This window comes from Patagioenas fasciata, chromosome 1, assembly GCF_037038585.1.
Source record: "Patagioenas fasciata isolate bPatFas1 chromosome 1, bPatFas1.hap1, whole genome shotgun sequence".
Taxonomy (NCBI): Eukaryota; Metazoa; Chordata; class Aves; order Columbiformes; family Columbidae; genus Patagioenas; species Patagioenas fasciata.
Genome location: NC_092520.1, coordinates 68,816,046 through 68,830,749, shown reverse-complemented (window position 1 = coordinate 68,830,749; position 14,704 = coordinate 68,816,046). Strand labels below are relative to the sequence as shown.

The 14,704-nt window shown below is 42.8% G+C and overlaps 1 protein-coding gene across 3 annotated transcripts in view; it reads left to right on the top strand.

Moving 5' to 3' along the window:
- Positions 1–14,704, top strand: part of NPAS2 (neuronal PAS domain protein 2) — a 108,678-nt gene that overhangs the window by 70,958 nt on the left and 23,016 nt on the right. For all 3 annotated transcript variants that reach the window (XM_065829490.2, XM_065829492.2, XM_065829491.2), the window contains 5 exons: positions 346–466; positions 1,364–1,477; positions 10,361–10,479; positions 12,196–12,278; positions 13,547–13,653. In XM_065829490.2, the coding sequence (XP_065685562.2) occupies positions 346–466; positions 1,364–1,477; positions 10,361–10,479; positions 12,196–12,278; positions 13,547–13,653 (544 nt within the window). The remainder of the gene's footprint in view (positions 1–345; positions 467–1,363; positions 1,478–10,360; positions 10,480–12,195; positions 12,279–13,546; positions 13,654–14,704) is intronic.

Genomic DNA, 14,704 nt, shown 5'->3' with positions numbered 1-14,704 from the left:
CTGAAGCACAGGAGGTTCCACTTAAATATAAGAAACAGCTTCTCAGTGAGGGTGCCAGAGCACTGGAACAGGCTGCCCAGAGAGGTTGTGGAGTCTCCTCTGGAGACATTCAAACCCCACCTGGACACATTCCTGTGCAATCTGCTCTGGGAGAACCTGCTTTAGCAGTTGGGTTGGGCTAGATGATCTCCAGAGGTCCCTTCCAACCCCAACCATTCTGTGATTCTGTGAAATTTGTGGGAAAACTCCTGTTGACTGCCACAGGCCTCGTGTCCACATTGCTGCACATCTCTGCATGCTCATTGTGATATTTCTATTTTTCTCAAAGGTTCTTTTTCTTTGCAGTGTGATGTCTTGGATCAGAATTTGTTAAATTTCCTCCCAGAACAAGAACATTCAGAAATTTATAAGATGTTATCTTCTTGTATGCTTATGACGGATTCTGCATCATCAGAATACCTAAAAAGTAAGTTTTATCTTTCCCAGTAAATGAAAAAACATGGAGAGGATAAAAATGTTCTCTCATAAAGAGTTTTTTCTGTGACGTGCAATTTAAAACAAGTGTATAGCCTTTTAAAAAGATCTTGCCACCTGGAATGACCCTTTGGTACTATTTTTAAATGAAACACATGGCCTTTATTTTACTAGGCTAAGACTGCTTGCAGTTATGTTAATTATTAAATATTGTATCTTTTGAGACAGCTAAGGAAAATAGGTTAGCAAATGGAAACCGAGAGTTCGCCTGAGACAAATCACATCTTAATTGATATTTCAACCTGTTCAAGTAAAATGGTGTTCAGAGATCCGTTAATGTCACACACCTTTGGTTTCCATTATAGTTGAAAAGTATCTGTAAAATCATTGTAATTATTTTGCAAATTGAATTTTGTTTTTCATAAAGACCCTTTTACCTGGCTCGCCTTATTCACTCTAGGAGGTAAGGTAAGGAAACACACAATAATATAAAATGCACAGCAGCTTAATTTACTGTATATATAAAACCTGCAGCTGGTAGCTAATATGGCAAAGTTAATTTAATAGATGTTTTGAGGTAATTAGGCATAGTTTTCCAGTACAAGATGTAGAACAGCTGTGAGTCATGAAAAGCCTAAATAGAAAAAAAAAAAGCTATAAATGAAGGATCCAGTTCTCTCCTTGGCTCCATCAAAGCAATGTCAGTGTAACTCCTCTGAGGAAGGCGGTGTAAGAGAAGGACGAGTGAGTCTCGAGGGCAGGACCCTGAGTGGTAACGAGCTGCTCTTGTGTGGCCAGTTACAGCAAGATTGGGGTTGGAAGATACCGTTGGTTGCGTTTAGTTTAAATAGTATATTTATTTCTTCTTCTTCTTCTTTTAACAATCCAGCTGACAATGAACTAGAGTTTTATTGTCATCTTCTGAGAGGAAGTTTGAACCCAAAGGAATTTCCAACATATGAATACATAAAGTTTGTAGGAAATTTTCGGTCTTACAGCAATGGTAAGCTTTAATTGTTGTATGAATGTTACTCTAGCTGTGTAAAATAAAATATAAGTATTGCTCCATTGAACAAGACAGGCTTTTAACTGAAAGGAAGATTTTTAACATTATGGGGTAAATTTTGCTTCACGTGGATCTTGCAGCTGATTTGCAAAAGCTGGATGAATACCTATGAAAAGTGAAACTGTGTCAGTTGCTTCTGTTACTATGCTTCACTTGGTAGCAGTGATCCTCGACTCTGGGTAAGTTCGCAAATAATGACAGGTTCAGAGGAGGGTTTGTTTGTCCTCATTAATACTGTGTTCTAAGACTCTATCTATTAGCTAAATAATAAGTTTGCTACCTTATCTGCTGGCTTGCATTAATAATTAATTCTGTGCAAGAACTGATAATTTGGCAAATCTGCCCTCTCACCCTTCTCTGGAAATTTTTTTGGGGAAAAATGGCAGTGTCACGTACTTGAATGCCTGCACCCACCGCCCCTTGCCAGGGTGAGGGGTCCTCTGCCACAGGCATCGGAGCAGCTGAGGATGCTGCCACCTGCCTCCCTCTCCAGATGCCATTTTTCATTCCTCTTCTGCATTGCAGAACCCAATAAGCAAAAAAAAAAAAAAAAAAAAAAGGAAAGAAATACAGTCAGCATCATCACTAATGCACCATAGTCAGTCTAGGGAAACCATCTTTCAAGGGAGAAAGAGCAAATTTCCACCTCACCCGTTCCGTAACAACCAGATTGCTGTACGGCCATTAGTGTCAGAAATGAAACACTCTTTTATTACTTTCTCTTCTCCTGCCTGCCCAAGTTTGCTTTAGTTACTTGCCTGATTGAACTCCAGAGTGGCATTTCCAAAGTCGCTGGTATTGTTCCAAATAGGTCATCCTCAGCAAAAAAATTCCCCACCGTGCTTTCCAAAAACCACACACCACTCTGTGAAAAAAAAAATGTCCCTGTCCCCATTTAACTTTCTGCTCTTGCTCCACATGACTAGAATAGAAACCTATGTGCAGGATGGAGAGATGCATTTCTTGTTGGAGCCATCTGATTTAAGATTTTATTTGTATAAAAAATGAAACTGCCTGTATGCTTTCTAGTTTGAATGAAGCGAAATGCGGCTGCCTGACAGACGCGCACACCAAACTGTTCTGTTTTCTAGAGCAGAAACTGGATTTTGGGTGCTGACTCATAAGGATACATTTCTACCAGGGGAATTTTTGATCCATTTTTGTCACGGATTTTCAGCCTTTTATTTTGGCATGGCTTCAATACTGCCCTCTTATCCATTAGGATTTCATATCCCAGCATTTGTATCAGTGGCTGTTTCTCAGAAGAAAGATAAAACTTGCATTACAGATAACCTCTCTAGCTTAATGCATATAAACTAAATGGGAAAATATTGATTTCAGAAGACACCAAATCATTTTCCAAAGACCCCAGCTTATAGCTTTCAAATAAGATATGTGCTTTCTGCTTATTCTTTTTTCCTTGTGCTGCCTTTTTCTAGATCATTCACTTTATTTTGTCTCTTCCATTTTCTTCCCATCTCTGCTACAATCTGACACTCTGGTCAATAGAGATGGGATGGCCCTTGCCCCCAGTCTGAGATGGTTCCTCCTGGGTGCCTTCTCTTCTCCCTGTTGCAGGACAGCAGCTTGCCCGTCCTGACCAGTTTCCCCAGTTCAGTGCAGAGCCTGGTGGAAATACTTGCTTCTTGCATCAGCCGGCTGCACCCTGAGCAAGGCACGGGGGACATCAGCTCCAGTGAGCACTGTGTGAATGCAGCTGCCCTTCGGGCAGCTTTCCAGCCCGGGGCTGGGGACAAGCAGCTGGGCTTTGGCACGGGAACTTGTGGCATGGACACCTTTGAGCATCTGCTGTGTGCATCGGTGAGCTGGGTTCCCACCTCTGCTTGGCCCCCCGCACCCCAGGGCATCCTGTTATGGGCACTGTCCCCTAAGCCACGCACCCCAGGGCTGTCACCTGCTGGCCCTGCCGGTAATTGCTCTGTTTTTCCTGCCATTAAATAAAAGCCTGTTCTCCAGGCAGCCCCCACTCCAGATGTGAGGCCAAGCAGGCAAGAAAGACAGTGGTGAGAAGGGTGGTGGAGCAGAGACAGGTGGCTCACAGAGCAGTGCTCATCCTACGTGTGTAGGATCAGCTGGCCCCAAATCCTGGGGTTTGGAGGTGTTTGTGGAGGAAGGAGGCTAAGCTAAAGATAAGGAAAGAGTTAGCTGAGCATACTGTTGGGAGAAAAAGACAGAAATTGCAAATTAAGCTTAATTAGCAGGAGATGTTCCTTATGAATGTATTCAAGAATGCTTTCCCTGTAGCTTTTCACAGCAGTGGAAGTGTGAGCTTGTTTTTACACATGGGAGACTGATACAGGATGTTCTTCTCTAAATACAAATCTCTGCTGTTGCTTTTTAGCTGCCTGATGCCAAATCCTACCTTTGTTTCCAAGGATTTGCTGAGCGTACTCTGAGTCCGCCCTGCCTGCGCATTCCTGCTGCGGGGACACCAGAGCATCTTTGGATGGGGAGGCTGTACCCCATCAGGATCCCATCAGGATACTTAACTATTTCATTCTCATTAATGTAGGGTCATGGCAGTGACAGTCCTAGCAAATCTCTCACCTTTCCTTCTCTCACTTAACCTTCGCTAATGTTTTGAAGGACTGGTAGGTCCTTTTTTGCCCTCTTTAACAGAAATGTCACCAGTTGTATTCTACTTCCACATAACCTTTTACATAACCTCCCTTGAATTATCATCTTCTTAGGCTCATTTTATTATTGTTCATTGCTCATATAATGATGGTGCTTGGTGGAAGGGGTCATGCCTGCTGGGGTCCCAGTGACCTTGCCCCCCTGTCCCTCCTCCTCATACCTTGTCTGTTAATCGCATTGTGACTTATGGCTGAGAACATCATACAGGGATGGGTTTGAATGGATTAATTTGAAGGACTGAGGCTTAGAAAGCCAGTTAGGGGCTTAGCTGCTCTCCCTAACTTTAGTGGAAGCTCTGAAGCTTTAAAGGCCATTGTACTGAGATGTCAAAGAGATTTTTTTTTTCTGCTAAAGTAGAACAAATGCCTGATATCTACCAAAGTGACTTGTCACCAGGATTGCTGTCAGGGAGCCAGATCACACACAACCTACATCAAACCCATGCCATTCCCCCAGAGGAACAGTCACCGGCACCTTTCCCCCAGCCAAGAAGGGGCAGGGAGATGAATGTGCAAGCCCCAGATATTGCCTGGGAAAGTTCACATAGCTCATGGCATGTGTTCAGTCTTTCAGAAGATCGTCATCCCCAGAGCTCCTGGGCTCAGCTATGGCTGGAGGCTCTTGGAGCTGCAACGGGCCAGTGCCAGGGTTACCAGGAGGGTCCACGCTGGGGCTGGTCCTGGGAATGGTGTGCAGGAAGCCATACACTGTCACCCCTGCTGCAAGGACATTCCTGCAGCTGGATCCACACTGGGGATGTGACATGAGCCGCCTGCACATGAGTGACCCCCCTCCTTGAATCAGCTGTGCCCAAGCGAGAGCGGCCGCCCAGCACAACCGCAATGCAAGTGACTGCATGAGTCACTGGCTGCGCTAAATCAAATACGGGAGATTTGATTTTCCATTTGGGAGGATTATATAATCATCATTAATTAAGCTTCAATGAGTAAAGCAGGACTGTAACCTGATGTGAAGATGTAGTAGCCCCTTGAGAGGAGAGAAGGTGTCCCACGGGCCACACAGAAGAGGAAAGCAGAGTTCCCTCTTTGCTTCTATGAGAAACACCTACTTGTTGTCAAAGTAAACTTTTTTTTTTTTTAATTTGCAAATAGGAACTCGTTCCAATATTTTTAATACATTTTGGGTTCTGATAACATAGTCCAGATTTTAAAAAGAGAGGTGAATATATGCAAACACCTGAGGGAGCCAAGTGCCATCACAGTACCTGTTGACCAGTGGTATCTGATAAGGGGTAGAGTCAAGTCAGCACCACCAATGAATAACACAGTGGCTTCTATCCAGTTTTGCCTGAGGGATGAGGAGGGAGGCGAGTAATAAAGCTAACTCTCAAAAAAATCCAAGGGAATGCTTAGCCCCCGGTATAAAATGTCAAATTAAATGTGAATAAATTATTTTACAAAGCCGCTTAATAGCTCACTCTGATAAGAAAAGATAAGGTGAACTGGATTTATCCCTCCTGCGAAAATTTTTTGTACACATGTAAACAGAAGAAGATATCTCACAATTACATAACTAAATATTGGCTTTGTTATCCGATTTCTGAGGTGACATACTTGCTTAAAAACTCCTGTTAATGACAAAGCCAAAGTCCTGCTTTTCAAAATGTTCGGCAAAAGAAAAAAGAATCACCAGCATCTGTCAAGTGGCAGATCCATCCTTTAATCTAAAATGCCTAAAGTTTCCTCTTAAAGGAGGAGATAACTGTTATGTGAAGAGTTACTGATCAAGAAATATAATTAATTATTATAGTGGAATTCAAAACTGTGCATTTTTTTTTCTCAATTACATGGATACTCGGGAAGAATCTGGTTGCTGGATGCTAATAATAGCAGATACTCTACTGTTAGCTGATACATCTATTAGAGATAAGAATAACCGTCAAAAAAATTATTACACTGGAGAGAAAAAAATATTTTCACTCCCAGAACAATTAATTCAATCCGAATTTCCTTTTAAAGGAAATAAACAGATTTCTACAGAAGATACATTGATCTTGAGCCTCCATAAGCATATGCAGAAACATCTGATAACAACAATAACTCAAACTGAAATGAATGTTTTGATCAGAACTGACAGCCGCATATTATTATTTACTATTAGCAACATCCTAGGAGCTGCAGCTAGCAATCTGCAGTACTTATGCTGGGCTCTCTATGGGCACTTCAGAAAAAAGACACCATTCCTGTCCCAAAGAATTTACTTGGGGTTCATATTGAGAGATGATGGTGAGGGGAAAAACAGGAGGAGGAGCAAGGGGAAAACAGATCAAAGCAGACAAGTGATGTCCGGGCACCGTCACTGTTACTCATCTGAAACTACTGAGTGCAGTCTGGCTTGCCACTAGCACCTTACATTTCTTCATTATATTTACTAATTGATGAATATTCTGTTTATCTGTGGTCTGAATTTTTTTATATGAAACAGTCTTGATTTTATTCTGGTCTGTTTGGCTTGTGTTTTTTTGAAATCACTGTTCAGTTTGTTTGACAGTCACTAAGACTGGTTCTTTAAAGATTAACATCTACTGACAAAATAGGAAAGAGGGCTTTCTTCTTTCAAAAGGCATAAATGAGAGGTTTGCTGTTATAGGAAGAATATATTTTAAACATCCTGAGTTAAAATAAGATGACCGAGCAACTGACTGCTATACTATTATTAACTGAATAATGTGGCATCTGGGGGTTTTTAAACAGATTTTCATTCATTTCATGTGGCATGATTTGTATCCCTGAGGATAAAAATCTTTTTGTCTATGGTAGTTAAGGGCTTGCTTCCTTTTTTTTTAACATCTTGTCCTTAGTGTCCTGGTCTTTTTCTAAGAAAACAAAACTAAACAACAACAACAACCCTGTATGTAGGCAAATCAGTTTCTTTCTATCTCCTTATATGATATTTGCAGGTAATTTAATGCTTCTTCTACAAAATAATTTTGTGGTAGCCCTAGGAGCAGCAAGTCTGATAGGTAACCACAAAAACTATTAAAATTCATGCTGAAGAGCATCAGCTAACCAATATATATGAGACAACAGTTTGATCTTTCTGATCGTATATTTAGGTTTGTCACACAAGCTTCTAGTTCCCTACTCAGGATATTTTGCCTAGATCATTTAATTGTGAAACGCACATGCCCTCATTTACCCAAGCCAGTTTAACATTTTCATCAGGTGCCTTCTGACAAAAGCACTCCAAGACCTGTATTTGACTTATAATGTTAATATTGTCATAGCCTCAGACTTCATACTATATTTTCCATTCCTCTATTCTTCTGTGGTGCTCTCAGAAAGTTCGCTACTGAACTTTGCTACTTCAAGATATTGTTTCTTTTAAAGAGATTTGGAGAATTTTAAAGTATGGCTTTTCAGAACGCATGCTTAAAAGACCATACCAGGATTTCTTTTAACTCATGTAATGATCTCTTTTTTTAACTACACCCAAAAAAAAAAAACCACAAAAAAAAAAAAAAGAAGTTGAAATTTGCTGACCAGCTGCAAGAGCAGAGCAAAACAGGCTGTGCAGATGGAGTTGTGGGAAGAACGGATACTAACAAAATAAGTCAGGCAGCAAAGTAATTCAGAAACAAATGTGGGCTTTTTTTTTCTTTCAGTTGTTGTAGTCATCATTTTCAGATGGAGATGTACCCTGCGAGGTGGTGGCTACCTGCCTGCATCATCAAGGCTTTTAGTGCTCTGGGCTTTGTCAAAGGCAGCTGAGTTTGGAGATGGCGCAGTAGCTGTCTGAAGACAGGACGACTTTCCACCAGGCCAGCTCTGTCTCATCTCCTTGGGCTTATGCACCCACTGCTGCTTAAGTTCAACATTCCCAAATGTTGTGACGAAATCCCAAATTTGCAACATAGCTGTCCTATACAATAATAACTACCCTTTAGTATTGCATTTACCTTCCAGAAATATAATCCTATTTGGCAAATGCCACATTCAGGGAAGTATTCTGCTGTCTTCTGGGGATACATCTCAGGCTCATGGCTGTTTACATCAAACAGCTGATGTAAAAAAGCCATCTGCTCTCCTTGGTGTGACTCCGTCTCCACTTTCTTCTGCATCTGATGTCATCTGCAAGCCCATGGGTTCACTAACTAGGTTAACTTATCATACCAGTACTTCAGAGGCTGAGTGTGCTTATCTCATTTTCATATTTTAGAGTGCAGTGTGCAAACATTCGCTACTGAACTTGGCTACTACAGAGAGAAACGGCCTCATTGACTTCAAATGTGGCAACGTATTATGTAATAAGCTTGAAAGTAACTTTTTACAATGCTCTTAATGTGGATTTACAGCAACCCCATCCATTTTTAAACAGGACTGACTACAGAAATCTATAGACTTGCACAAAATAATCATATCAGAAAAGAACCAACAACTCTTTACTCAGTCTTCTCCTGTTTCCTGTAGCTCCTAACTCTTTCTTTTTTTTTTCACCTCTCGTGTTAATAATCCCATAGAAGCCCTCATATATGCACATAACCCCAGGAGCAGAACATGAATACATATTCCTAGGAAGTCCCCAGAGCTAGTGTGCTTTGCTGGTGAAAGGAGGAGAATTCTGCCCACATTTTCTACCTTAATATTCAGCCAGCCATGCCCTCCAGACTCAACTGCAAGGGAGGGCTGTAATCTCTGTGGATGTTCACATCTGCGTTGCCTTCTCGGATGGGGAACCTTTCTTCCCCTTTTTGGTGCAATATGTATTGTGCACACAGTGGCCTAAACCAGTTAATCACAGGTGTGAATTCTCCTCAAAGTCCTTATTTTTTCGTCTCACATCCTGTTATCCTTGTTACGAGCTATGTATTGTTATTCTAAGGCTTTTGATCTGGGTTCCAAAAGCACATGTGATAAGTTGAGACTTCTTCCATCTCTACAGTTTATGCTAGTGAACTAAAGCCCAGTGCAGAAGCACCTCAGAACAAAAATTGGTAGTTATCTCCTCCCCAGACAGGTACAAAAGTCTTCATTTTCACAGAAATGGACACACTTATCCTTGCTTTGTCCTGTGCAGAAGAGACAAACTGTAGAAAACTTCATAAAGTTGGATATGGGGGCCTAATAATGAGGAAAGAGAGTTTTGTGTTAGCACTGATCCCCGTTAACATTCCATTACCTCATGCTCGTGAATTCTAGTTGCTGGATGGGACCTTCTCTGCCCCCACAGGAGACAGTTGGCTGGGCAGGGCAAGAGCCCATGGGGCCAGCTCAGTTCCCACTGCAGCTTAGCACGCAGTTTTATTTCACTGCTGTGGGAGCAGGATTGCGACCTCTAAACAGGTTCAACTTGGACGAAGAATTTGCATTATGTCATTCTAACATGGGACTGTGGGCTTGCTTAAGGCAAAGCGTTCTTTCGGCAACACATCTTTATGGCAGGAGATGCTAGCGGGCCCTCAAAGCAACATGAGATCCATGCAATTACAAAAGACTGATAAGAAGCCATACACAGAATCTGTGGCCACATCACATCCACCTTTTCCTTCTGCCCAGGAGACAGCAGGCCATCTGCAGACTCACCAGAAATGCCCAGCTCTGGAAACCAGTGTTGTATGTGGAGTCCTCTTTGCTCTTCTTTCAAAGAAGCAGAACTTGAGCACAGCTGGGGATGGTTCTCCTTAGATGCAGAAGGGGAAGGCACAATTCAGCAGCCAAGAATCTCAAGCAGCCTCTTGCTGGCTCAATGAAGCCTTGCTGGCTGTGGGCCCCCAGGGTTTTGCCACTGATGACTTGACGAATGCCCAGCTACCTCCTGTGCCAAGGCTTTTTTTTCCCTGCCTCATGGAAGTTGGGGCACTAAGCATGCTGCAGCAATACATTTTTTCTTGTGAGTGGTGAAAAAAAGAGCAATTGGATGCGTGGGGTTTCTTTCCAGAAAGCTGTTTTATGCTCTGTAATAAGGTTTGGCCTTCTTTTTATTAGGATTAACCTGTAAGATTCCTACTTGAAGTTAAGCTCTGATGTCTTTCTGCCTGACATGACTGACTTGGATTTAAATATATGCATATCAGCTTTAAAAGCTTTTACAGCACTACTCTGAATAAAATTAGAATTAGTACACTTCAAATGTGCAAAATATTCAGGGAGAGCAAATCTTGTATGAGGCATGACTCTGGGTCCTGGTTTTTTCCCTACCTAGTGCCTAACTCCACTTGCAATGGCTTTGATGAGGCTGTCCCAAGGGTTTACAGAACATCGCCAGGAAAGCAGGTCTGTTTTGTTGCAACTGTTCGTTTGGCAACGCCTCAGTTTTTAAAGGTAAGTGCATACCCTGGATCCCATTCATTTCAGAACTTCTCAAAACACTTTCAGACAGGGTGACACAAAAAGTTCTTAATTTTGCTAATTGAATGGATTACAGATATCACATTTCATGCATAAAAAAATCCAGTGAAGAGGATTATCAGTGCAAGCCAGGATCTGCAGAAGCCGTGTCACTTTTGCGCCCCTTGCATTAGGGATTACAAAGTCACTTTGAAATTTGGTTCTTCGATGCTGCTTTCTGTCCCTGCGATGTGGCAGTGTACAGATGCTTTCATTTGTGCCCCTTGGTGTCTTCAGGTGACTCTTGCTAGTTTCCTTCCTCCCAAATCCTGGTAGTTAGATAGTTGCTTGTGGAAATAAGGATAGACCACCCAACCTTGCGCCTGCCACTGCGGTTCTGTAATTAACAACTGTGAGCTACTGCGTCAAGTGTCTTGTCCTGGGAGGTTAAAAGATTAAAAAGGCTAATTGAGACCTAGCCGGTATGAAATCACTGCTTCCTTGGCATGGCTCCGTTACTGCTCAGGGACCTGAGGGACACTTGAGACTGATTGACAACCCTGACAGGCAAGTAGAGTCCCTTCTGGGTAAGTGAGGACACTTCCCATAAATCTTAAACACAGTAATCATATTAGCAGTAGGAACTGAGTTAAGGTTCTCCAGGAATCCTGTATGCAAATTTCCTTGTCTTTGGGTGGCTAACGTCTCAAAATAAACAGGGAAACGAAATGGGCTGCACATGGCAATGAGCTGCCCAGTGCCGGGGGGAACCAGCTGCTGAACGACCTGGAGAAGGTGTAAGCGGCCATGAAATCCTGGACACCAATCCCTCGAGTTCACCTGGGTGACTGATTTAATCCCTCTTCTTGACTTCCACCTCTAAAATGAAGGCAAAAATATTTATCTGACTGGCTAAGGAAGGCAGAATCAGCATTTTGTTTGCACACAACAATGTTTGTATGTTGCACCTTGAATTTTAGGGTATGTTCTTGGCATTAGCATGGATTTTGGTGTAGACTGGAGAGGGGGCAAGAGAGGAATTTAAGGTATGCATAAAGCTTTTTGCCATTGTACAACCAGCAACTTTAAGCAACTTTGTGAGTACTGATATGTATCAAAGAAGTGCTCGGTGGCAGTGCACCTCAGCTTGTTCTCTGGTCCCAAGAGGATTTAACGCACTGGTGGTCTGAAAGACTTATCTTCTTGAGAGAGACAACAGAGAGAGAAGTGGAGACAATGGGAGGGTGTCACTGAGCTCAATACACAGTGCGGGGAGGTGGCACCAGGGAGCAGGGGGGCAGATGTCCAAAAGGGCAAGGCAAGGGCCGTGGGTATCTTAAGTAACACAAAGAGGAAATGCATAGTAAACACAGGTGGGACCAAGCAGAGGCTGGATGCTGGGAAGGAGCATTGCTCCTGAGGGCTGTGGGGGACACAGCTTTCACACCCCAGGCACTGCTTCGAAGCCATAAAAACCTAGGCACCTGGAGGAATAGTCATGTCCACAAGCATCTCAAGTTCGTGTCCCCAACATCCTGCAAAAATGTTGGCACTGATAAATACAATAGATCATTCTCTGGAATTGCCAGAAAACATGTGAATACTCTGTTTTCTCCTCTTATGCACCGTGTATCTATAGCTCACAAAAGCTAGATGAAGCAGAGGGATGATGCCACAACACTCAGTAAGTCAGTTTTCTTCATCATACAGGAGATGTGCATCGTGGAGGAACCTCTAGAGGAATTCACATCAAGACACAGTCTGGAGTGGAAATTTTTATTCCTGGATCACAGGTCAGTGACAAGTAAAGCAGTTCTGGTTGTGTTCAGTGTTTGCCTACTGCTATTTTTGTAAGTGTAATTCTCTCAAACAGTGTTCCGTTTCACATCTAAATTGCATGAACCGGAGAGCTGCCACTGAAATTCCTACAAAAGCTAATGCTTACTATTTTACATTTATTTTTTAATTTATTTTTATTAGTCTTTTAAAACAAAACTACTCTGTTTCTCAGGCCGAATTTGTGATCAGCTTATTCTTGTTTCCTTTAAAAATATCAATGGGCCGAAGTCTGTCACACAGCAAAATGACCTAGTTATGATACAGCTGCGGAAATCGTACTTTCCAAATCCAGCCATTGATTGTGTGTGTGTGCGATTCCCACCGAGTTAGTGAGGGAAAGTCTGCACTGGCCTGCAGCAATGGTGCTGGCAAAGGTACAAAGCCTCGGCATGCCACGGATGAGCTCTGCAGGCACCCAGAGGGAAGCAGGACAGATGATCTCCTCTCCTAGTCCCCCAGTCCCATCAGACAATGGCTTCTTGTCACCTTGCCATGCATCTTCCCCAGTGCAAGGAGTGCGAGAGCCGCAGGAGAGCCCCTGACCAAGGAATAGCCAGGGAGCGGCTTCCTCACAACAGGTTCCTGTGGGAAGGTCCCCAAGAAGCTGAGTTGCTCTCCACAGCCACACATTCCCTGAAAAGATGGGCTTGTGGTGGCCTTGTCATGTCATGACCTTGAGAAGAGGAGACTGAGGGGAGACCTCATGGGCCTACAGCTTCCTCACAAGCGGAGGAGAAGGGGCAGGCACTGATCTTTTCTCTCCGGTGACCAGTGACAGAACCCGAGAGAATGGCAGGAAGATGTGCCAGGGGAGGTTTAGGTTGGACATTAGGAAAAGGTTCTTCACCCAGAGGGTGGTGGAGCACTGGAACAGGCTCCCCAGGGAGGTGTCACAGCCCCAAGCCTGACAGTGTTCAAGAAGAGACTGGACAACACCCTCAGACACGTGGTGTGAACTGTGGGGTTGTCACATGCAGGGACAGGAGCTGGACTCAATGATCTTTATGGGTCCCTTCCAGCTCAGGATATTCTGTGATTCTAAGATGATTGTCCAGCACTGCCATGCCCTGCTGGGGAGGGGAAAAGTCAGGATCCCCTGTGGAGGATGACTATATGCCTGTGAGTGAAAGCTGATCTGGGCTTTTTACACATCCACATCAACATGTAGAACCGCTGGGTTTTTTGTGGTTTATGAACTCACTTATATTGTGCCTAACTGCAGAGCACCACCGATTATAGGATACTTGCCTTTTGAAGTGCTGGGTACTTCTGGCTACGACTATTACCATATAGATGACCTCGAGCTACTAGCAAGGTGCCATGAACACTGTAAGTACGACGTAGCCCAGGCTCCTGTGGAGTCACCAGGACACCCCTGTTCACCGAAATGTAGTTGCAGTTAAAATTGGTTTAAACTTGTATGGGGAGGTTTGACCCTTACCTCACGCCTGTATGTCTTAGAAGCATTATAGCAGATTGGGGTCACCACAGCTGACTGGTGTCTGGGCCAGACTTATCAAGCTCTGAAAAATACAATTTTACCTTCTGTATTCCCAGAAGCAGTCAGTGAGCCTCACTGGGTGGAAAAAATACACCAGACTGGACACCTGCTCTGCTAATAAAGAATATATAGGAATAGTTCAGGCAGTCTCAGAGGAGATCCTATTTTGTAAAATTCTGGCAGATTATTTACCCTAATGTACCCCTGCTATGTACTTGGGATTACCTGTGATTATTTAAATATAGTCTATTAAGATTTAATTGGAATCTCCTTCTCTGGAGACATTCGAAACCAGCCTGGACACATTCCTGTGTAACCTCACCTGGGTGTTCCTGCTCCAGCAGGGGGATTGGATTAGAAGATCTTTCAAGGTCCCTTCCAATCCCAAACATTCTGTGATTCTGTGAATTGAAAAACTGTTTCACTTAGTAAAGAAAATGAGGCAATGTTTTTCAAATATTTGCTTACAGAACTCGCTGGAACATCTCAGTTTACCACCTCTGGGTGTCCTGAAAATGTCCTGTCAACATTAGTTTTTATATGTTGACATTAAAATATAGAAAGGCTAAATGTATGCATATTTAGGAAGCCCTTGAAATCACTGGGGGAAAAAGCAGAGATTAATTTTGTTGGTGATTCTTTAAAACCTTTAATACACCCCCGTTTACTGCACTTTGAATTCTTGTCAGTCCGGGAATTTTCTTTCAGTTTCAAATTATTTTTGTCTTTGCATGATGTTATCTCCTATAATCACTTCATTCTGCAGAGAACACTCATCTTTTCAAGCATTTTTATCATGTACTTTTCTTCTATAGAACATTAAGATGATCACTCTTAAAAATGAATCCCAGATGCCTAATTAAGCAGTATGTGATCAGC